This window comes from Ambystoma mexicanum, chromosome 3p, assembly GCF_040938575.1.
Source record: "Ambystoma mexicanum isolate Mex_15411 chromosome 3p, UKY_AmexF1_1, whole genome shotgun sequence".
Lineage (NCBI taxonomy): Eukaryota > Metazoa > Chordata > Amphibia > Caudata > Ambystomatidae > Ambystoma > Ambystoma mexicanum.
Genome location: NC_090925.1, coordinates 106942521 through 106966173, shown reverse-complemented (window position 1 = coordinate 106966173; position 23653 = coordinate 106942521). Strand labels below are relative to the sequence as shown.

The following is a 23653-nucleotide window of genomic DNA, read 5'->3' as shown; positions in this document are numbered from 1 at the left end:
AGCCCTTTTGGCAGCTTTCGTTACTAGCTGTTTAGGATAGCCTCTCTGTCTTAATTTGTTAGTTAGAAAGCCAGCTTCTTTCTTATATGTATCTTTGTCCGAACTGTTCCGTTTTAAGCATAAAAATTGGCCAAAAGGCAAATTGTCACGCAGATGTTTGACATGATGACTAGAATAGTCTAGTAACAAGTTTTTATCAGTAGGTTTATGGTAGGATTTCACTTTTAATAAACCATTCTGAGAATAGATCGTCAGATCTAAAAAGTTGGTTGATACCTCGCTAGCTGTCATGGTGAATTGAAGATGAGGGTTCCGAGTGTTTAGCCAAGTGAAGAAATTGTCAGCAGAGGTCCGTGTTCCCTCCCATACCACCAAAATGTCATCAATAGCTCGACTCCACTTTTTGATGTTTTTAGTGAAGGGGCTGTTGGTGCTGTATATGTGAGATTTTTCAAAAGTTTCCACATACAGAATAGCCACGCTAGGGGCCATTGTGCCACCTATAGCGGCCCCTTCAATCTGCTGGAAGAAAGTCCCATTGAACTCAAAATAATTCTGTTTGAAGGCTAGCTCTATACACCAAACAATAAAAGAGGTGGGAACGGGATCCTTATCTTCACGTGTAAGTAGTATCTCTTCAATCGTATCCAATGAAGCCTGTTGCAGTATGTTGGTATAGAGGGAAATGATGTCTAATCCTAATAGTAGCGAGTTTGAAGGATCAAATTCTAGATTCTCAAAGATGTTTATAACATCCCTGGAATCTTTGAGGTACGATTGCATTTTCTGTACATAGATTTGCAGATAATGATCGGCAAAAGTCGAGAGTGGTTCAAGTACAGAGTTTATCCCGGCCACTATAGTGCGTCCGGGAGGTTTGACAAGGGTTTTGTGAACTTTTGGCAAAGTATAGAACGTAGGAATACTAGGGTTTCTATTATTCAAAAAATCTGCTTCTTGCTTCGATATCCATTATCTGGGGCTTTTGAGATCTTCTAGCCGTTGTAGTTCTTTAGTAGGGTCCTCCTGGAGTTGGCGGTAGTAGTGTGTGTTGTTCAGTTGTTTATCACACTCCTTGGTGTAATCGGTATGGTTCAGGATCACAATTCCGTGCCTTTATCGGCTTTCTTATTAATGATGGTAGGATTAGTAGAAAGAGACTTCAGTGCTCGTTGTTCCTTTTTGGTTTTGGTCCTATTCTAGTCATCATGTCAAACATGTGCATGACAATTTGCCTTTTGGCCAATTGTTACGCTTAAAACGGAACAGTTCGGACAAAGATACATATGAAAAAGAGGCTGGCTTTCTAACTAACAAATTAAGACAGAGAGGCTATCCTAAACAGCTAGTAAAGAAAGCTGCCAAAAGGGCTTTTAATAATAACAGAGAAGCACTTTTGGATCCCAAACCGGCCAAAGCAAAAGAGGAATGAATAGTCTGTGTAAGCACCTTCACTGATCAGAGTCTTAAGATTACCAACATTATTAAGAAACATTGTAAAATCTTTAACACGTCTTCCTCACTGCTTCCACTTCCTATTTTTGCCTATAAAAAAGTACTTCTATAGGTAATAGAGTAATAGAGTGAGCAACAGCAAATTGAAATGTACTACTACTCCTGACCCTAAACTTACCACCTTGTGGGGTCTGCCTGAAGCCACTGGACATTAACCCTGTGGCTCTTGCGGAGTCTGCAAACTCACATCTAGGAGCAAAGAAATTGATATAGGGCTCTCCAAACCCTGGATACAGAAATGTCTTACACCGAGTTTGTGGTATATCTCATTACATGCAAGTGTGTGGGTAAGACCATTCGGAAAGTGAAAACCTGCATAATGGAGCATCGTAGTTGTATAAAAAACTAAATTGAGAATGCACCACTGGTGAAACATTTCTGTTCTGTAAAACACAATCATGAAGACTTTACCTGGACTGTTCAAATTTCTTTGAAAGGGGGCAACTCCCATTCTCTTGAAAAACAGCTGTTTAAATGTGAACAAAAATTGATTTATAAGCTGCACAGTGATTTCACAGGCTTGAACAACTCCGTTGAATGGCATAAAATACAGCCATAAGCCCCAAGGGTCCTGCCTTCTTTAATATTCCCTCAGATAGGGCTATGATAGACGGTACCCCGCCGCCCTTCTTTATTAGTAAGTTATGGTGATATATCCACCTGAATGGCCACCTGACTCCCTATGGGTACCACAATTTTTGCCGTAGTACTATTTTTAGCACACAGCAACTTGCTTTCATATCTGTGGTAGTAAGTCAGTGGCGAATGCCGACTCCTATAGCTACTCCTACATGCCAGTGTTCACGCACTTTTTTTTCCCCACTGAGGCACTTCTTTATTTATATATTTATTTGCTCTAGTGTGACGTGCGCACCCATATTGTGTATACCATTTAAGTAGAGCCTACATGGAGAGCTGCCCTGTATCCCCGCTTGGGAGATTTTTCATCCCTACAGGGTTTTGATGTTTACCCGGGTTAGTGCACACCTTTCACGCAGCCTTATCTTGCATGGGTTCACTGAACGTTCGTCAGTCCAGGCATTTTTTCATATGTGAGAGCCTCTTCTGCCTTTTAAAGATGGCCACCTGACTTTAGCCTCCCTCTCTGTACTAGGTGTTCACTACTGTCCGATGTCGTGACATAGAAAATGGACTATGCCGTTTCCATGCCGACGCGTACACACTTTCTTCCTGCCTTTAGTGTCCCTCCTCCAGCAGACGCTGCCTCTTTCGGCGTGACTCTGCACATTCCCGATCCGGTTGCATCACCCAGGTATGCTTTCACTTGTAGCTGACCGATCGTTAAAAGCTTTACTAGTACGTATGCTTGTTTGAGACCTGACAGAGTTTTGGCTCGTGTTTCCCCAGAGGTGCCGACATTTAACCTTGCATTCTTGCATTACGGGTACGCGAAGTTGATGCCGCAGCATGTATACTTTCATCTAGTTTCAGTGGCTGATTCAGCACGTCTGTGTCGTGGCTCTTGCTCAACAGGTACACGATCCATATACTACTCGCCTTCTGGATTCTTTGGGGGCTATTTACTGGCCTTTATCGCTCTGGTGTTCCGCTCCTCATCTTTGGATTATAGGATATTGCTTCCCGCTATTCTTGCGCTTAAATATTTGCATGTTCATTTGGTGTATGTTACCCGACCTTTTGATTTACGGCACACTTTATTAGAGGTCTCCTATCTCTGTGGCCCCGCTGTTTAAGGTAGAGTCGTGACGCAGCTTAGTACCTTTAGACACTGTGCTTCGGGCTGGACTGTATTTTCTCTACTGTCGAAAGATTTTGCAAATTGTGGCACCTTGCTCCCTTTTCTAGTTGTTTAACTATTCGGTTGGGTTTGTCCGCGTTGCCTTAGGTGCTTAGCCTCTGACCCTTTCTTTTTGCAGGACATTTATTGTGGTCGCGGATTGGCTGACTCATTAATTCTGTAGCACCACATCTCATGAGGATACTGGTCAGTTCTCCAGCCCTTCACTGCCTGCCTCCTAGTCTAACCAGCAGGTTAGTGATCTTTCCTGACATTTTCTTATGCTAGCACAGCACGCCATGCGTGTTGTTGCCTATGCGTCTAGTTTTAGTGTTGTGAGCGTAAATTTTGCTTTTTAGTAAAAGATGACTGAGCTGCTTTTCTCATACTTTGTAGGACTGACTTTCCTTCCTACTTCCAACTCAATTTTTGAAGTTGCAAGCCCCCACGTAGCCGACCATGAGGTAAACAACCTTCTTTGGTTCTCTAGTTCATTAAGTTTGAACTCTACAAATCAAATTAGCTATTTATTAGCTCACCCTTTGTTTTTATACTTTTAATCTACAGGTGCTATGAAATTGACCCGGATCAAGTCTGTAAATCTATAAGAACTAGGTTTTTCGTTGAAACTGTTTTCTCCTGATGAATGTTCGTTATTTATGTTTAAGAACAGAAACATGTCGAGACAGCCCTTTGGATTAAAAACAGAGTTGTTATAAAATGGCATACTAATCCAAATGGATTCTGATACACAACAGGTTGCCCTAAGTGTATTTAGTGTTTTCTTGAATTTGTTTAAACTAGCATTTCATTGCCTATAACGTATTCCTATGTGTTTCTTGTGATGTTTTGTAATTGTTTGTATTGTGGACCACTGAATTTAATTATGTTTTTAAATTTGTTTTCCTATTATTAAAAATTGGGTTGAAAATACACTTTTATATATGTAAGGTCCCCTCTGTAGGTCCCATTCCCTAGCGACCAGCACCTGTACAATTAGCTCTGTCTTCTATTTGCATATTGTTATTAATAATTACCACTGCCCACGCAGTATCAGTAAACATTTCCGATTGTCATGTTTGGAAAGGAAGGGACGGAAGGAGCCACTCTCACTCCTCTGAGTCTTGCAGCTGAGGCAATTCAGGCACTCATACTTCCAATTACCCTGGGCATAATAATGCCAAGCAATGCTGCTGATCACAAATCCATTCAAATGTCCTTGCTGGCCAGGAGTACCACCTCCACGGTTTCTGTCACTTCCCCAGGCACATCCAGTGCTGCTTCCTGGTACCACCTTCAGCAATCACAACCCGCCCTTTCCTGCCCTATCATTTGATGCTGTTCTTGTAAATGTTGTACTTGGAGGGCCATTAATCTGCCTTCATTAGCCTTTATCTTTTCCTCTTGGAATGAAACATGATGATTGGCAACCGGAATTAACTCAGAAAGGGGCCTGGCCTGCCACCCAATACACACCAAGTAGTTGCCCCTGCACAGATGCCTCTGCTATTAATTCCTGTGCCGTCTTAGGCAGCTTATATATTCCTAAATGAGGCATAAAACAACCTTTAATTGATCTAGAAAATTAGCTGGCAATTCATCTTTACTCTGCTTGCATTTAGAAATCTTGCCCAATCAGTCCTACTTGGTCACACTACAGTAATCTTTTCTAGCAAAACACCTGTAATCTGAAGCAATGCAGCATCATAACCTAGCTCCTCAGTGGGACAGCCGCTCTCTTGAATCAGACCCAGGCACACTGTAGCAGGCATAATCCCTCTCATGAGCTGATTCACATCAGCCCTTGAGTGATGATAGCGCTGGATAACAGTACAGAACTCGTCAGTGAAATATTCAGGTTCCTTTCTAATGTTTGGAAACTCTTTCAACAAATTCCTCAAATCCCCAGGAGTCCATGGGGCATGTTACCAGGCTACCAGTTCCATCAGCACCCACTCCTGGTAACTGTCTCAAAGGGGATTGCAGGTGTGTATTCGCTGCACTATAAATTGGACCAGAGCGAATATGTGAGAGGCTGATAGTGGGCGCATTTCCTGCCTTGACGGACAGACCTTGGGGCAGGGGTTAAGAGCTTGATTCTCTTTGGGATGGGCCCTCCTAAGATTGCACTTGCACCGCTTGCGCCACACTGCGCATCCGTGGTCTCTATAAAATCTTCTGTTCCCATCTTATCTGCTTTCTTCCCCTTCTTAATATGAATTAATTGTGGACACAATTCAGCCGTGGAAACAGACGAGTTATGTCTTTCTCCTTCTGTTATTCCCTTATGTTGTTGTGCCCTATCGAACTTTTGGCGTAATTTAATTTTAGTTTTTTCTAGGTTTCTTAGTCTTTAGTCTCTCAATCTTTTTGAAACCTCTGTAAAACAATCCAGAAAAACTACCCATTCTTCTAGTTTACCTTGTTAAGACCTAGGCTTCCAGGGCACTTCTTACATGAAAAAGCTTCATTATGTCAAATGTCCTGTCTACAGGAAATTGTCCCCCTTTGTCAACATGTCCCACTTTTTCAAGATATCTACATGTTTCTGGTCAATAGCTCATTCATATTTACTACACTGTCGTACCACTATTTTTGGGATTCCTTTTTTTAAGTTCTTCCCATTTTAGATTTTTTTTTATATCCTAGGCTTATTGGCATGCCATTTCTTTTTAAATTTAGCTGTTTTTAGTTCCGCCCTCTGCAGCTTTTCTACCAAGACCATGCCCTCAGCCCCTATCTACTCTGTTGGACAGTTTCTTACTTCATCTTCCAACAGTCTCATGGGCACTCTTGTATTTGCCACCCAATCGGTATTCATTCCGTGCCAGCACCGCTAGTTTGGCTGCGGCTGCTATGTTATTATCACAATGATGGCTTCTGTTCTGCACAGTCCAAAGTGCATGGACACAAAGAAACATGATGCCAGCCTCAACAGCGGTATTCCTGTATGGCTTTGCCCATAATGCCAGTAATGCAACTGTCAGAAAATGTCCATTCTAGTTATGCCAGTATAGAGCAGTATCCTCACAAAAGAACACTCACATTGACTTTGCCCATAATGACAGTACTATTCCCATGTCACTGTAAAACAAGAGGTCAATGCTGGCTGTGCCACTTTCGGCTCAAATAACACTCAAACGCCCATTCATCAGTCACACCCATTTATTTTTCTATACCCCCCCCCCCCAAGACAACCAGTTGCATCCATTCACACATAGACAACCAGCATCCATCTATTACCGGCCACCAATGGGTTAACTTGGTTAGCCCCCGCCGTTGGAGAGGTGGAGTTTATGACAGGGAGTTGGGGAACGAAAGGAGTTCTGGGTAAGGCGCGAGAAGCGCCAGTTACTGTTAGGGAAAGTAAAATAAATACGTGTTGAGAAACCTCTCCGTGTGCGCGTCCTCCTTTCAGGCCTCGTAGAAGGTAACACTGGCGACAAAGGCTGTCCGTGGGCACAGCGGAGTCCTCCTTTGGCAATCCGCCACATCCTCGCTCGGATGACCCGCAGACTCTCCTCCTACTCCTCCAGTACGAGTAACGGCAATCCGCCGCGTACGCTTGGGCGTCTGCCTACGCGCCGAGTGTCATGCGACGCTTTGGACACGGGCGTCTGTGGCCCCGTTTGATTCTCCACCGTACTTCCTGATTCCATCACGCATTCATCTACGTGCATGCAGCGGTCTAGTTTCTTTTTCACATCATGCACGTATAACTATTTAGGCACACCCCTTTTTGACACATGCGCGTTGCAACCTTTCGGTCAGCTGTGTTTTGCTTTTGCTGCCATTGTTGCGCTTCGCAGTGTTATCTTCCCGGACCCTTCCGGTCTCTTTTCTTACCTTTCGGTACTTTTACCGCTCCCTTGCTCTACTTGCCTTTGAGCTGCCTCCGCCGGGCGAGGTCCGCACACCGTCCACGGCACCCTTCAGTTCCTTCGTCTCTCTCTCTCTCTCTCTCTCCCTGCTTTCTTTTCTCTTTTTCTTAGTGCTCTACCTATTCTTTTGATACTGCCTGCGGGAGTTTCTCTTTCCGCACTCTGCTCCACGATTTCGAGTCCTACCGGTTTCTTGCCGGAAGTATCCCATCACTGTTGCTTGTGTCTACATCTTCAAACAAGCCTACAGTACACCACTTCAAAGGTTTTTTTTGCCACAATTGGCTTTTTCCCCGTATTGGTCCCTTCTGGGAAGGGGGCCCCAGAGAGGTGCGTCCTAGCAACCCTCACTGTGGCTTCCTCCCGTATGGGACCCCCGCTACACCACAAAAAAGAAAAGGACTACAGATCCCACAGATCCTTGAGTACGGAGGAAGAGGACTCAGGTGAGGAGGTGGAGGAGGGGAACCGGGAGACACAACCCCAACAAGAGAGGGAAGTTGACACCGAGCTCCTCTCCTCCTCCATCGTCACGCCCGGTACGGCGTGCCAGACAGCGGCGCGAGCACTGGGAAGTGCGCATTTGGTCCTGGCAGTCCGCCAGGTCCTCTCAAGCGACGCGTGCCGGTGATCCCACCCACGCCCTCCGGCTGCACGTTCCAGCCCTCTTCTCCTCCTCCCACACTCAGCACGCGACACAGGGGCCCATCAGAGCCGAGTGGAAACCTCCTCCTCACAGCAACTGGGGCTCCTTTTCGGCCCATTCCTGTCACCGGACTCTCAAGTGGGTGCAAGTACACGCTCACCTGCCTGCTAGGCCTACACCAGCGTGTGTGAACGTCCGTGGTGCGGCCACCGCTCCAGGCCAGAAAGTTTGAGGCAGCAAATCACCACACACACGGGCTGATTGTACACCCGCAGGCTCCCACCGCCCAGCAACATGAGCAACCCTGTGTCCAATCCTGGATCCTCCCAACCGGCCCACGAGACAAAACCAATACAGCTGCGGCTACCCCCGCCATTCACCATGGCACCCCAAGCCACCAAGGGGCCGAGATGGACTGACAGGATGGAAGACTTCCAGCACTATGTGAGGGGGTCTGGTGCGGCGACTCCCCCAACATCAGGGACATCTTCCTCAATTTGGTGGGGGGGGGGGATAAAGACAGTTGTGAAAACGATTCCCGCAGCTGAACAAAATACTTTCACAAACCTGATTGGGGCCCTAGACAAACTCCTCACCATCAAACTCAACCGCGACTACGAGCGGTATTTATTTAACAAATGCACCCAATTGCCACAAGAGACAGTCGACGAATTCATAACCCGCTTAAGAGTGAAGGGAGCAAACTGCCAGTTCGACGCATTTTCTCTAGAAGAAGCGATAAGGTTGAGGGTCATAGAAGGGTGTCTTTCCTCCGCACTCAAGAAACAGCTACTAAAAAAAACCCTCACCATCCCAGAAGTCAGTGAGCTTGCTCGAATACATGAGAGGGTTGATGCCCAAGCCTCATCCATGGGCAACACAGGCAACCCCAAACAAGACACCAATGAACTTGTCGCAGCCATACAGCCCCCTCGTCAAGGCGACAGAGGGTCGCAACCATACAGAGCACAAGCTACGCAGGTTCCACGCCAACAGAGACAATGCTGCCGCTGTGGGATGTCTTTTCCACACTCAGGGTCATGCCCAGCTTTATCCCAACGATGCACAAACTGCGAAAGAGAGGGACACTTTCACTCCGTATGTAGAGAAGGCATACCATTTACTCCAATGTGCCCCCAAGCGCCCGGCAGGACGCCTCTCAGCTCGCCGTCCCCACAATATAACCAACCCAGATACTACCAACAAGGGCAAGGACAGAGGCGATACGTCAGAGCCATTGATGAGTACCAAACACAGGGGTACCCACCACAGCTGGACCAGGCAGGCCAAACCAGATATTTCACGGATGAGTATGATTACCCACTGACAGAATATAGGCCTGAAACATTCTACCATGACGAACAGGAAACAGCATACAACATGCCATATGATCAGTTCGACCAGGACGAGTACGTCAATCTCATACTTGACAATGAAGAGGCCAGGGAGGCCCCCAAAATCCCGATCAAAATGGGGAACTGCCAATTCCAATTCATGGTCGACGCAGGCGCTACTGTTAATATCATGGGCAAGCAGGACTATGCTAAAATACCAAACCTGCCGACGCTCGAACCATCTCACTCGAGAATTTTTCAGTGGTGAGCTGCCACCCCCCTGCAGACAGTGGGGCGCTTCACACAACGTCTTCTCCTGAATGGTCGGCAAGTGGACACAATACACATCATCCGTTCACTTGCCAGAAGCCGATGCCTACTCAGCTATCATACGGCATCCCGCCTAGGATTGATTGAGATACACGTGAAGGCGGGAGACACCATCACCGCAACCTCGAACAGACTAAATCCGAGGGACTCTGTCGGCACTATAGCATGCTACCAATCACAGAACCTCATCACATAAGGCGACATCACAAGAAAATTCCCCAACCTATGCTCAGGGCTGGGAAAACTCAAGGCCCTTCCCATCAGACTCCACATCGACCCCTCGGTGAGACCCGTGCCACAACATCCCAGAAGAGTTGGGTTCCACATGCAAGCGGCAGTGTCAGAAGCACTCCAACAACTGCTTTCCGATGGCATCATCGAACCGGCAACGGGGCCAACACCATGGGTATCCCCTCTTGTGGTCATGCCCAAGGAAGGTGGCAAGATCCGGTTGTGTGTGGACATGAGGGTAGCAAACACCGCCATTCAACGGGAGAGGCATGCAGTTCTGTGCATTGAGGACATGATTGTGCAACTAAACAATGCCCGGATGTTCTCCAAGCTCGACCTAATCCAAGGCTACCATCAGCTGGAGCTACATCCTGACTCCAGGCCCATCACAACGTTTGCGACGCACGACGGACTCTTCAGATACCGGAGACTGAATTTTGGTATCTCGTCTCGATTTTCCAGGAAGCCATACGCCAGGTCATCAGACCCATAAGGGGCAATCTAAACTACAGTGACGACATCCTCGTTTTTGGATCGTCAAAGGAGTCCCACGACAAAGCATTACACACCGCCTGTGCAGCGCTTCAGGAGGCGGGCCTCACACTCAACATCACCAAGTGCCGATTCAGAAAGACAAAACTAAAATTCTTTGGACACATCTTTTCCATTGAAGGGATGATGCCAGATCCCGACAAAGTCGACACAATCACCAACCTTAGCGAACCACAGAAGGTTGCGGATATCCGCTCCTTCCTTGGCATGGCGGGATACTGTGCAAGGTACATACCCCATTATGCCTCCCTCACTGACCCGCTGAGAAAGCTGTTGCAAAAAGACTCAACTTTTGAGTGGACCCCCGCATGCCGCCAGGCTTTTACCAGCATCAAGCAAGCCCTAACGGAAGCCCACCGCATTGCGTACTTCAACCCCTCGTGGCACACAGAAGTGGTGGTAGACACAAGCCCAGTTGGCCTTGGAGCCATCTTAGCCCAAACCAGCGGCGCAGATATCAACCCCAGACACGTGGTTGCTTATGCAAGCAGGGCATTGTCAACCCCAGAACTGGCCTATTCCCAGGCGGAGAAGGAGAGAAACTTCCTCATTGGGAAACCGTTCACCTTGATCACTGACCACCAGGCGCTTCTGTCGTTGTTCGGGAACCCGCACACCAGGATGCCCCCAAGGATTGAGCGGAATACGACTATGACATTATACATTGTCCTGGGGGTGACCTCAACCCCTCTGACTATCTGTCGCGACATCCAGTCGGATCCCCATTGACCCGGAAAGGTGATGTCGCCTATGTGCAGTACGTAGCATCCAACTCGTTACCACCGGCCTTATCCCTTGAGATGGTTGCCACTGCATCAGCTGCTGACCCTACGGCAGCCCTCACTATCAGCCTCACGTTGACCAATAAGTGGAAAGACCATCACAGGGCAATGCTGGCACACCTGGGAGTGAGCAGACAGGAGATCGAAAGGCTGGCAAGGGTGCACAAGGAACTGGCTGTCAAGGACAACAATATTCTTCTCAGAGGGTGCAGGATTGTCATCCCTGCCACATTAGGGAGCGAGGTTGTCCGAACGGCCCATGAGGGGCACAGAGGGGCCGAAAACACCAAAAAACAGTTGAGGTGCCATGTCTGGTTCCTTTTCTTAGATGCAGCGGTAGAGGAATGGGTGAAGAACTGTCATGCCTGCCAGTGCACGGCCCCGGCTGAAAACCCACCCCCACTACAGCATACGCAGATACCCGATCGCCCGTGGGAGCGAGTAGCCATGGACTTCTATGGGCCCACGGAAGCGGGTGACTATCTCCTGCTTCTAATAGACGAACATTCAAGATTCCCGATTCTCAAACTGGTTACCACCACAGCGTTTACCCAAGTAGCAGCAGCACTGGAAGAAGTATTCAGCGAGTGGGGAATCCCCAAAACAGTCAAATCTGACAATGGACCACCGTTCTGTGGACACGAGTTCGGGCATTGGCGAAGCATCTGGGTTTCAGACATATGAAGATAACCCCCCGCCACCCACAAGCGAACGGAATGGCAGAACGCTTCATGGCGTCAATTAAAAAGACGATACAGAGGGCCAGAGTCCAAGCAGTCAATCCCCACCAGGCACTGTGCCGACTTCTACGAGACTGTAGAAACAAACCCCATGAAGCTACGAACAAGACACCTGCCGAGCTAATGCTCGGCTACGAAGTGCGAACCCGCATACCACGCAACCCGTCAAGCGATGAGCCGCCTGACATGGACATACTCCAAAAGGATGCAGAAGCCAAAGAGAGAGCAAGACGAGACACTGACGCTCGCCGCCATGCAGTGACAAAAGACTGCCACATAGGAGATGAAGTTCTCGTCCAACAGCCAACGCCCAGAAAGACAGATCCGCGGTTTTCCCCAAGTCCCATGAGGGTAACCGCAGTGAAAGGTACGATGGTGACAGCCGAAGATCAAAACAGAGCTGTCACCAGGAACTGTCAGCAATTCAGACACTATGTCAGGCTAGAGGGAGCAGAGTTACCTCAGAGACCGGTTTCCCCAGAACTGCGAGACGACCGTGGACCCCTCCGGGAGGAGACCCTGGAGGGACAAACCATGAAGCAGGAACTCAGGAAATGTTAGGGCCAGTTGCCCAAGATGAGAGACCACGGCGAGCCATCAAGAAACCTATGAGGCTTGTTGAAGAGTGTTGAGTTGATGTTTGGACATATTGTTCGGGGGTGGTGTTGCCGGCCACCAATGGGTTAACTTGGTTAGCCCCCGCCGTTGGAGAGGCGGAGTTTATGACGGGTAGTTGGGGAACGAAGGGAGTTCTGGGTAAGGTGCGAGAAGCGCCAGTTACTGTTAGGGAAAGTAAAATAAAGACGTGTTGAGAAACCTCTCAGTGTGCGCGTCCTCCTAGAAGGTAACACCATCTAAACAATCACCATCATCAACCCATCCATCCACCCTCAATCCCCACAAGCTCATCCATACATAAGCAAACACCAACACCTACTGGCTTTACTAATGTATGTTAATGTCAAGGTCTTTGGCGGGAAAGCTGGTGTTCTATAGTGTCATAAATGACCGTGACAATTTCCCATGTGATACAAAGACTGTTCTAAACCATGCAACGTTCTAATAAAGGGAACTTAAACATTGGTGGTGCAACTTCAAATTCCCATCGGAATGCATTGAAGGGAATGAACTCGCTACAGCACGAAAATGTTATTTTTGAGCTGCAAAGATATTATTACTGTTTTTGTTCGGTATTTATATGAACTGAGGCCATGCATGTCTTGCACAAACCGCTGGTTTCATTCACGTGCCATGAACTCACCTTATGCGAAGGCTGCAAGAAGCTATCCTGTCGGATTTTCATGCTAATGCTGCCAGCTGCACTGCCTAGGAGGGAGAGGGGGATGGGGAGGGGGCGGGGCGCTGCTATGTCTCCGAATTGGGATCCAGGTGGAATCGGAGATGTGCAATCGCCCGGGTGGGAGCCGTTCGAGCAGCCTCCGGGTCCTGATTCGTGGGGCAGGCGTACAGAAGAAACACAGCTATCCATTGAACGTTTCCAGAGCAAATCCATGCGCCGCCTTCTGAGGCTGCTCCATGCCCCGAGACACTGCTCCCCACACTCCTGCTCAGAGGGGTTAACTCGGGAACACGGGGGACTCCAAGTCAGGCCACTGCCACTCCAGGCCTGTGCTTGCTTTCCACAACACCTGCATTTTGGGATTTGCAGTCGGAGTTCACTTTAATTTCCACCACTGGATTAAATATAGTGTCAGATGTTAAGTCATTTGGGATCGTTTGTTTTATTGGAACCCCTTTTTCATATACAGTGATTTAGAGTTCTTGGTTCACCAGTACCCGACAAGAGTGCACTAATAAAGCCCATCTCTGTCAGCATCGTATCTTCTTGATAATCGATCCAATGGGGAGAAAAAGGAAATAAACATGCCAGTCAACCTTGCTGTTGGCACCTGTTTAATTTACAGGGCTTCGAAAAGAAGGATTGTGGGGGGTCGGCACTGCTCAAATCCTCTATGTAACACCAAGGGCAAACAGCTCCATATTTGATATGTTTTCATTCCGAGTCTCGCACATAGAAACACATCGTACGAGCATGTATGCGTTTTGTGAGACGGAATCTCAGCAAAATGTGCCGTTTCTATTGCCCGGGGTGGTGGATTCTTATGCAGGTAACAATAAGGTGTTGCGTCATGACTCATGAGCGGTATTCCGCACCGTACATTCCCCTCCACCCGCGGCCTTGTCTCATAGTTGCCAACATTCTGTGACCAAAAAGATGTAGGATTTTGAAGTTTCAAAAATTAATAATTCCCATAACAATGACATTACGGGAAAATACATAACATACATTGTTGGCACCATTGAAGTATTCTAAAATACACAACCCATCAAACAGCACAATATGGAAAGATGTTCAAATGTTAAAAACGTATAATTCTGAATGGTAACTTAACACCAAATTCAATTACCTAACTTCAGAGAAGGTAATCACACATAGCTGGTGGGCAACGTTGGCCACTGCTCTGTAGCAGCAGCCAAGGCAGTACATATTTATTGCAAGTTAAAGACTGAATGACATGGTCACTGATACCAGCCTCAGTCTGATAGGCAGATGCTGTGTGATGGCGTTATACGCCGTCACTTGCCTTTAGAGCGCAAGGGGACCACTTCGATGGTGATAGTGCGTGGTACAAATGTCCTTTAACATTAACATTCACTAGTGGTTCACCTAAGGGTTGTCCCGGCTAGAGTGCAGGACACTTGTGTATCTGTCAGATAAGTGGATTGGTCTGAGCCCAATCAAAGTAATCACCTACCAGGGGTCAAGTCCTGAAAATTAAAGTGGGGGGACTCATCAACAAATGCAATGGGATGTGACGTCGCCAGAAATTAGAATATCAAGGGGAAATATGCACATTTCATTAAATTGACTTTGGATAACCACCCAAATTGAACAGGACGAATGGCATTTGCCTTTCATAAAATCAACACACACACAAGACAGGATATTTTTTTCTAATAGTGTTTTTGGAAACTTTAAAAGGTGTGCATGTTTTAAACTCCAAGTACCAATACAAATGTTTCCCCCCAGAACTTGCAGTACCGAAATGGGAAATTTCACCTTGAGTTGTTTATTTTTCATCAGGTTTAGTGGTGAAGTGTCCAACCTACAAATCTGCCAACTGCCGAGCATGGCTTTAATTCATAAATTTAAAGAGGACATTCAATATTTCTCATTTTAGCTGTGTGGGGACTGAGTCCACCCTCTGAATAAAGTGGGTGGACTCCGTCCCCCCGCGTGTACCCTCGACTTGAGCCCTGTCACCTACCAGCCCACTGTACAGACATACTAATTCATGTGTTGCATGCTCTGTCCTTGAGCCTGCCTTACAGTCACATAAATTACCTGCCACTGTAAAAAGCAGTAGGATCTGTCACTGAAATCTGTAGGCGGTAGGACTGCTTAAAAAGCAGTAGCCTACTGCCTAAATCTGTAGGGTTGGCAAGTATGTTGTCTTTGCCGTTTGACAGTTGCTCTGGTTTGTGTTTTCCTCCAGGGGTGAAGAGGCGCGGGACAGTCACGTGATTGTGGCGCGCGATAAGAAAGCAATTTGACGCAAGTGATACCAACCGTCACCAAAACCCAAGATGACGTTATCGTTGGCAGTATCTCTTCGCTCTCTATGGAAAGACCACTAGATGCTGGTAAGTGCATGCGAGGGGAAGGCATGTTGAGTTGGTTGCTGTTGGGTTTGTCACTTATTCTGCTGTTATATGTATTACCATATTCATAAAATATAATGCAGGAATGTTCTGAATTTAGAGGTTCCTGTTTATTTAGTTGTGTGTATTAGTTGCATTATGATATCACACTGTTCTATGTTGGAGTGTTTTTCTTCATGTGAGATTCCAACTGTGCCAGTTGGGGTTTTGCCTTGGAGGGCAGCGCCTGCTGTCGTGTGTCTTTCCACTTAATAAACACTCAAACTTGATTCCGCTGTTTGAGTCACATCATTTCAACATTGGCGACGAGGATTTGTTGTTGACCCACCTTGGAGCCTCATCGGGTCCATCTTTCACTCTGTCAGCGCTCCGTGTCCCTACATTGACAGGACCCCTCCTCCCTGGTGAGAGTGACAGCAGGCGGCTTGACCATCGTTCTCAACTCACACGCTTTTGGCGGGTGTCACGTGCCTTGTAAAGAGCTGACTCACCCGCCAAGCCTCCTGCATGCCCATTCATTCCAATGGACGTCTCACCCGCCAAAAACAAAATCGGGTGATTTCACCCGCCCTTGAAACACAAATGGTTGAGAGCTATGGCTTGACGGAGAGACAGAGGAGGTTGGCAGAGTAGTCCGACTGCATTCCAGGCAAGTCCGGGACGCTTGTTACAGCAAGAGGGGGAGACGGTGTACAAAATTCCCCGCAAGGAGGCTGGAACGGCACTGAGTCGCGAGCTTTGCGCAAATGGTGCCCCATGGATTCCTGGCTCCGCCTCGCGCTCAGCGTCCTGCGACGTGCGCTTTCTTGAAAGTGATAGCATTCACAAGTCCTGGTCTTCCCATTGTGACGAAACCTACCTGGCAACCAATAGCTTTCACAAGCCCCGGTCTTCCCGTAGTGACGAAATATGCCTGGCAACCAGTTCCCACGCCTAGGATTGGAGTGAAGGGAAATGTTTTCACAATAGTTATTTTGCACCTCGAACTTACAGCTGGCACCGCGTTCTTTTCGGTATGGCTCATTGAACCTTGCAGGCTTAGAAGCCTAGTTTTTTTTCTCTCATGTGTTCTGCTCTACATTGTTGAAAAAGGAACTTTGTGAGTGCATGTTCCAGTGGCACAGATTCTCAGCTGCAATTAACTCGGCTCACGCGGGCATCAAATTCTTAAGTTGATATTGCAAATCTTGCTCCATTTCGGAAAAAAAAATAAATGAAATCATACTGATCAGAGGAAGAGAAGGAGAGGAAAGCCTTACTTTCATCTGTTATCTATATATGTATTTTTTCTTCTCTCTGCACTTACCATGGCTGCATCCATTCCGTCCCCCATTTCTTTCTTGAATGAACCAGGCCATCCTCCCATCAGGTGGGACAAGTGGAAGGACATTTTTGAGAACTACCTCGTGGCAATGGGGGGTGAGAGGTTTTGTTCTGCACGCAAGAAGGCTCTTCTACTCCACAATCTAGGCGTGGAAGGGCGCAGAATTGTTGATGGTTTAGCTAGGAACCAGGTGCCGGAGGCTGGTGATGCGGATGAATATGTCCTGGCTCTCAAACAATTATAGGACCATTTTGAACCACGGAAAAATATTAGTTTTGAAAGGCACACATTTTTCCAGCAAACACAGGAACAGTCGGAGTCAGTGGAATCTTATGTTGCCTGTTTAAGATCACTGAGTTACTCCTGTGAATTTGAGCATCTGACTGACTCGCTGATCAGGGATCGGTTGGCCAGGTGCACCAACAACACCAGGATTCAAGAAAAACTTTTGACTAAAGATATGAAGTTGGAGGAGGCAGTTGAATTTGGCCAGGAGTATTGAACAGACGTCCCAGTACGTCAAGGAACTCCGGATTGATAAGCAAGTCTCCCCAGCTGTCTCAGTGTGTGCCATTGACCAAAGAAAGAAAACAAACATTCCGGCAGGAAGGAGAGGAAATTGGAATACCAGGTATTCATGCTCTCGCTGTGGCAACCTCAAGCAGGGCCGTCACGAGTGAGGTGCAGGGGGGGCAAACTGCCCTGGGCCTCGCACTTGCAGGGGGCCTTGCGGCCCCCTCTCCTAAGTGGAAGGCAGCACAGTCTCCCATGTCTTCTATTCACACGGTGGACTGTGCTGTCTGCTCTCTGCCCCTGCAATGATTTTGCTTTTTGTTGCGAAGCCGTTTGGCTCCGCAACAAACAGCAAAATAATGGGAGACAGCAGGGCTCATAAGTGGGCTCTACTGCCTCCCGTCATTCAGCTGAAAACGTGGACATGCTAAATGACAAGAGAGGACTCCTCTCCTGTCAGTCAGTGTGCTCATGTTGTCAGCGTAATCACGCTGACTGACAGGAGAGGAGTTCTCTCTTGTCAATCAGTGTGTTCATGTTGCTCAGCATGACCACGCTGACTGATGGGAGAGGAGTTCTCTCTTGTCAATCAGTGTGTTCACGTTGCTCAGCGTGAACACACTGACTGATGGGAGAGGGCTCCTCTCCTGTCAGTCAGTGTGTTCATGTTGTCAGTGTGATCACGATAACTGATGGGAGAGGAGTTCTCTCTTGTCAGTCAGTGTGTTCACGTTGCTCAGCATGACCACGCTGACTGATGAGAGAGGAGTTCTCTCTTGTCAGTCAGTGTGTTCTTTTCAGCGTGATCATGCTGACTGACAGGAGAGGGCTCCTCTCCTGTCTGTCAGTGTGTTCATGTTGTCAGCGTAATCACGCTGACTGATGGGAGAGGAGTTCCCTCTTGTCAGTCAGTGTGTTCATGTAGCTCAGCGTGACCACACTGACTGATGGGAGAGGAGTTCTCTCTTGTCAGTCAGTGTGTTCACGTTGCTCAGCATAACCACACTGACTGACAGGAGAGGAGTTCTCTCTTGTCAATCAGTATGTTCTTTTCAGCGTGATCACGCTGACAGATTGGAGAGGAGTTCTCTCTTGTCAGTCAGTGTGTTCACGTTGCTCAGCGTGACCACACTGACTGATGGCAGAGGAGTTCTCTCTTGTCAGTCAGTGTGTTCACATTGCTCAGCATGATCACGCTGACTGACAGGAGAGTTCTCTCTTGTCTGTCAGTGTGTTCATGTTGTCAGCGTAATCACGCTGACTGACGGGAGAGGAGTTCTCTCTTGTCAGGCAGTGTGTTCACGTTGCTCAGCATAACCACGATGACTGATAGGAGGGGACTCCTCTCCTGTCAGCCAGTGTGTTCATGTTGTCAGCGTGATCACGCTGAACGATGGGAGAGGAGTTCTGTCTTGTCAGGCAGCAATTCTACGTGTCGGCTGCGTGGATGCTTTTTAAGGGTGCATGGAGGTAAGGTAAGTGTTTTTATTTTAAATTAAAAGTGTATATGTGTATTTAAATTAAATTAGTATGTATATGTGTATGTATGAATGCATGCGTGCATGTTGGTGTTTGTGTCAATGCTGTGTTTGGTTTTTTGTATACATGAATGTATGGAGTTGTATAAGTGGTGGATGAATGCATGGGTGAAAGTGTTTTTTGTGAGTGTGTGTTCAGCACCACGCCTAAATGTAGCTGCCCTGGGGGCAACTTCATTAAGGGGTGGGTTCATGGCATCAGAGGTGCACCTACGCTAAAATGTCAGGGGGATAGGGGACTAACACTTCAAATGTTGGGAGAGGCGCTAACATCAGAGGCTGTGAGGAAGGGGCAAACTTCCTTGTGTGGGGGCACCTAACATTTTTCCACATGTCGAATGAGACTATTCTGGTGAAGCTTCAATTTTACAAGCAGCTACCTCTTGCCTTCATTTCTGAAACGTCACACTTAAGGACTGCTGTGAGAATGAGATGTCTCATGTCACCACTTCCCTTCTAATCACTCCCCTAGCATGCAAGTGCTAACCCCACATCACAATTTCAATTACCTAAAAATGTATGGCTATGAATGCAGGTGCTAACAGTGAAATGACTTCTCATGGCCATGCTAATCCCTATGGCAATTCCCACCCAGATCCTGCCCTCCCCACTCAAAACACCTCCTCACTGGAACTCTTTGAGCCAGCTTTAAACATGCCTTGCCGTCAAACTTTGCCCTCAGTGTGCCTGCAAGTGTTTCCTCAAAGGAGTCTTCTGAGAGTTCATGACTTCATTGGAGTTGTAAACACGCAACTCGTGTAATAAAAATGTCTTAATCAGGTCTGCCTTTGGCCACTCAATTTAAAAACACCCTGCGTGTTTTTCGCTGAAGTTCTTTTAAAAAAAAGCATTGGCAAAGCCAACAGTTTTGGCTTGTGTATAAGTATTAGGCATTTACCAGGCACTGCTATTAGATGCTCAGGTACTCAAGCCATTTTGCACTGGCACTATCAATGGCCAGCTAATACCAATACAGAAGTGCCTTTCCCATGCCTACACAAATGCCCAAACTGTTAGCATTGCCAGTGCTCTTTTTGCTTTACCCTTGATGCACAGGACTATGCATCAAGGTTAAAGCAAACATACTACTTGGCTAAATTGGCCCACATTGAATGTAGAACAATCTGGCCAGTGGTAACACTTATGGTACACAGTCATCCTGGATATACTTTCTGTGGCATGGCATTTTTACTAGCTCTGAGTCCATACATGGTAATAATAGCATATATTGATGCAGCCTGTATCGACATAATTAGAACAACCAGCATGAATATATTTTTATATTAGCATATCTCGCGTGGAAAGGCGGCATGAAATCTATTGGAAAATGTTCCTATGCACAATGTGTGATTTGCAATTATTGAGAATGTCCATGTGCTTCCATACAAAACCAATTGCAAATTGTATGAATTTCTACCCAATTTTGCAAAAAAAGTGCTCAAAAATGCATACTTTTAACCCAATGTTTCAAACATTTTCTTGGGAGTGAGAAACCCTTGTTGGGTTTGGGCTCCCTCACTGTGCTCTGTTGATCCTGCCTAATTGGCGCAAACATTTAAGCCTCTTAAGTTCAGAAATGTACCAGCCTCCACTGTACATCATTTGTCACTGAGTATGATGTGTGTTTTAATGTGCACACAGGGGCAGGGTGCTCCTTAATGATATGCATTTATAATAGGACAAAACACAGATCTTACTAGGCCTTGTGTCATTTAGATAGCGCAAGAAAAGGGAAGGGGGGAGGGGAGAAGTGCCGAGGGTGGGGCAGGATGCAGAAGTGCAGTAACAAAGGAGTAATAAGAATGCAGCCAACGGGTGGCAAGTGTGGGTTCTCATAAGTGCAGCAAACGGGTGGAGGATAAGAGCATGAGCGGGGACTGTAGGGTTACAGATACAGACTACAAGTGCAGGGGAGCCAAGAGGCAGTGCGTGATTGCAATAGGACAGGCAGGGACCTGGGCCCGAATTCAGAGCTTGACCAGATGACCAGCGCATGGATCAGGCAGGTGATCAGCAAGAGAGAGGAAGAGAGAAGGCAGAGGCAAAGGGACAGGTCTTGAGGTGCTTCCGTAACCAGAGATGGTTCTCCTCAAGTTTCAGCGAGGCCGGGAGGCTGTTTGCAGGGGGAGGCCCCAGCCAAAGAAAGAGATCTGCCCTCAACTCTTTCCTTGGAAAAGTGACTGACTGTGATGCTGGAAATGCATCAGAGGGACAGGGCCTCTGAATCCTTGTCCTTTACTGCTTTTTATCGTGTGTTCTGTCGTGTTTTCTGCCCAGGAGTCCATGTGGGACTCCTGGCAGTGCAGCTCTCTCTTTTGGTTTGGTGAACAGACCCATGGGATACCCTTATGGCACCCATGGGTAGGGGTACAACCCTGTGCCCCTAGTGTATGTTTTTAGGCACCTGTGGGTGGCCCACAGAGCAGGGTATGGGCTGGTGGCAGCTCCATGCTGAATTTGACAGGTGCTCTGGGTGTCCTCCATTTTGGGATACCCAGGCCCTGCCATTGGGATCAGTTGATTCCTGATAGGAAACAAGATGGCCCCTGTGGCCTCTTGCTTTCTATTGCCTGTTACCTTGTTTCCCAAAGTCCTGGGAAGCCCTGACTCTGTCCCTTCCCCCTGACTGGCTGTTGGGTGGAAGTTCCATATATGGTGTTGTTGTGAAGGCCCAGCTAGACTGACTGGAGCCTTCCCAGTGACTGTATGTTGTGGGTACCTCCTGTGGGTGGGACCTGGGTGAATGGAGTGTGTGACCAATATACACTCCTTGTTGTAGTTGTCTGGTTTCTGGCATGAGAGACAAAGACTGGGACAACCCTGCCCGAACTGGCCTGAATGCAGTGTGTAGTGTTGAATGGCTGGGTACTTGTCCCAATCCACATTCCTTGTTGTGAGTGTCTGAAAGGGAGGAGTGTGGCCTAAATGCACTGTGTGCCTGATTGGCTGACTGACTGCATGAATGCCCTTCTGTATGATTGGCTGCTGAGTGTGTGCCAGCAGTGTGGATGAGAGACAGAATAGTATATCTGGGGACCTCTCACCACTGGTAATTGTTCAGAAGCGTTCAGAAGCTGAGTCTCCACTCTAAGAGTAACTGGAACTGCTGATCCTCGACGTCCAGCTGGAAGAAGAAGACTTGCTGTTGCACTTGCTTCGACCGATCTGAAAGCTGCCGAATTCGTCGAGGACTGACCGGAGAGAGGACCTGGTAAGGCGCCCTCTTCCCGTGCTCCGAGGGATCATCGAGCACCGCTACATCTTCGCCGAAGCCCCCTGGAAGTCAGACCCTCGAAAGGCTGCCGACCCGAGACGGGACCGCCGAGGAGATCGAAGTGAAGCACCCGGACATCGCCGCCATCGAAGTCCATTGCCGTCGACCAGGGTTCGCAGGTCTGTGTAACCGCTGGAGGCCCGTCGAAGTTGTGTTGCCCAGCCATGGGAACCACTTGACGCCGTGCCGCCGACGGCCGGAGCGGTCCGCTCCTTGCCTAAGAACATTTGAATGGAAGGACTCCCTCGTCCGCACCGTCGACCGCTTTATCCTGCCGGAGAAAGTCGAGGACGACCAACGCGCCGAGGAGAAACCTACCGGTGGGTTTCCCGCCACCCGAAGACCACAAAGACTCGAACAACTCAACGCCCTTGCTGGGCCCCCGTCTCCACAATCTTTGCGGTCCAGAACAATTGTCATCGAGGTGCCCCGCACGCCTCTGCCTTGCAGGACGCCGATGCTCCGTCGTCGACGAGCACCGCATGGATCGAAGCTGCCGCCTCATCGACGCCGTTCTACCCTGTTTGTTGTCGGACGTTCGACGCCCCGTGTCTCCCGCTTGAAAGGGAAGGCATTCAAGAAGGGCCGTCGATTCCCCGCCGCCGAACGCCGAGTTCCTCGACGCTTCTCGACGCCTCTCGACGATCCGGTACTCCCGCTTGAAAGGGGGTCGCTCAAGAAGGATCTGTCGACTCCTCTTCGAAGAACTCGACTCCACCAGGTACATTGGGGGGGTAAAAACATCATAGAAGGGAATAAGACTTGCAGAACAATATATGGACTGGGCTTGTGCTATATCTTTATTTTACAGGTTGCCCAGGTGGGGGATCTCCACACAGAACTGTGTCTAGTGGTAGGGGCCAGTATTCTGCCTATTGCTCAACCATCTTATTTTCTCTCCTCTCTCTATTGCTGGTTTCACTCTATTGATCTGTGTGACAGTGTTACAGTATTGTTGATGCACTTTAATGACATCTAATACAAAGGGTGGTACCACTTTAGAATTGTATATATTTGCCATTGTTGATTTTCCTAAGTACAAAGTGAGTTATTATGATAAGTGTACATAACCTTGAATATTGATTATATAAAGACTGTGTTCTAACCAATACAGTGTGTGGACATTCCTTTGTGGGGGCTTGGGGACTACACTGTACTTAAGAACCAGCCTGCATCACCTCCTGAGAAGCTAGGCCTTGATTGCTCGACTATAGCTACCGAATAGAGAATCTAGGCTGGGGTCCTCTGTGCCTCCCCTCTACCATATAGAGAGCAGAAGTACAGACCACCCCCTACGAGTCTTTACACTGGTGGCAGCGGTGGGATGCTTATGGTTTTAAGAATCAGTGTATAACCGTGCCACTTACAAAATATCTGCACTTTATTAAATTAAGGTTTAGTTGTGTACAAGATAACTGCATTACAAACAATGGAGTCTATTGCAAATGGCAAATTGACTCGGATGAGCTTGGAGGCTCTCCAGAGTGCTTGTGAAGCCAGGGAGTTAGACTTTGTGGATAAGTCTAGGGCTGAGCTGATAGCTGCCCTGG

At 47.7% G+C, this 23653-nt stretch overlaps 1 protein-coding gene across 3 annotated transcripts in view; it reads right to left on the bottom strand.

The window, feature by feature from the left end:
• LOC138580132 (zinc finger protein 25-like) overlaps positions 1–13305 on the bottom strand; it is a 340122-nt gene extending 326817 nt beyond the window's left edge. For all 3 annotated transcript variants that reach the window (XM_069650436.1, XM_069650437.1, XM_069650438.1), the window contains exon 1: positions 13032–13305. In XM_069650436.1, coding sequence (XP_069506537.1) covers positions 13032–13283 — 252 coding nt within the window. In that variant the 5' untranslated portion in view covers positions 13284–13305. The remainder of the gene's footprint in view (positions 1–13031) is intronic.
• Positions 13306–23653: the final 10348 nt, after the last annotated feature.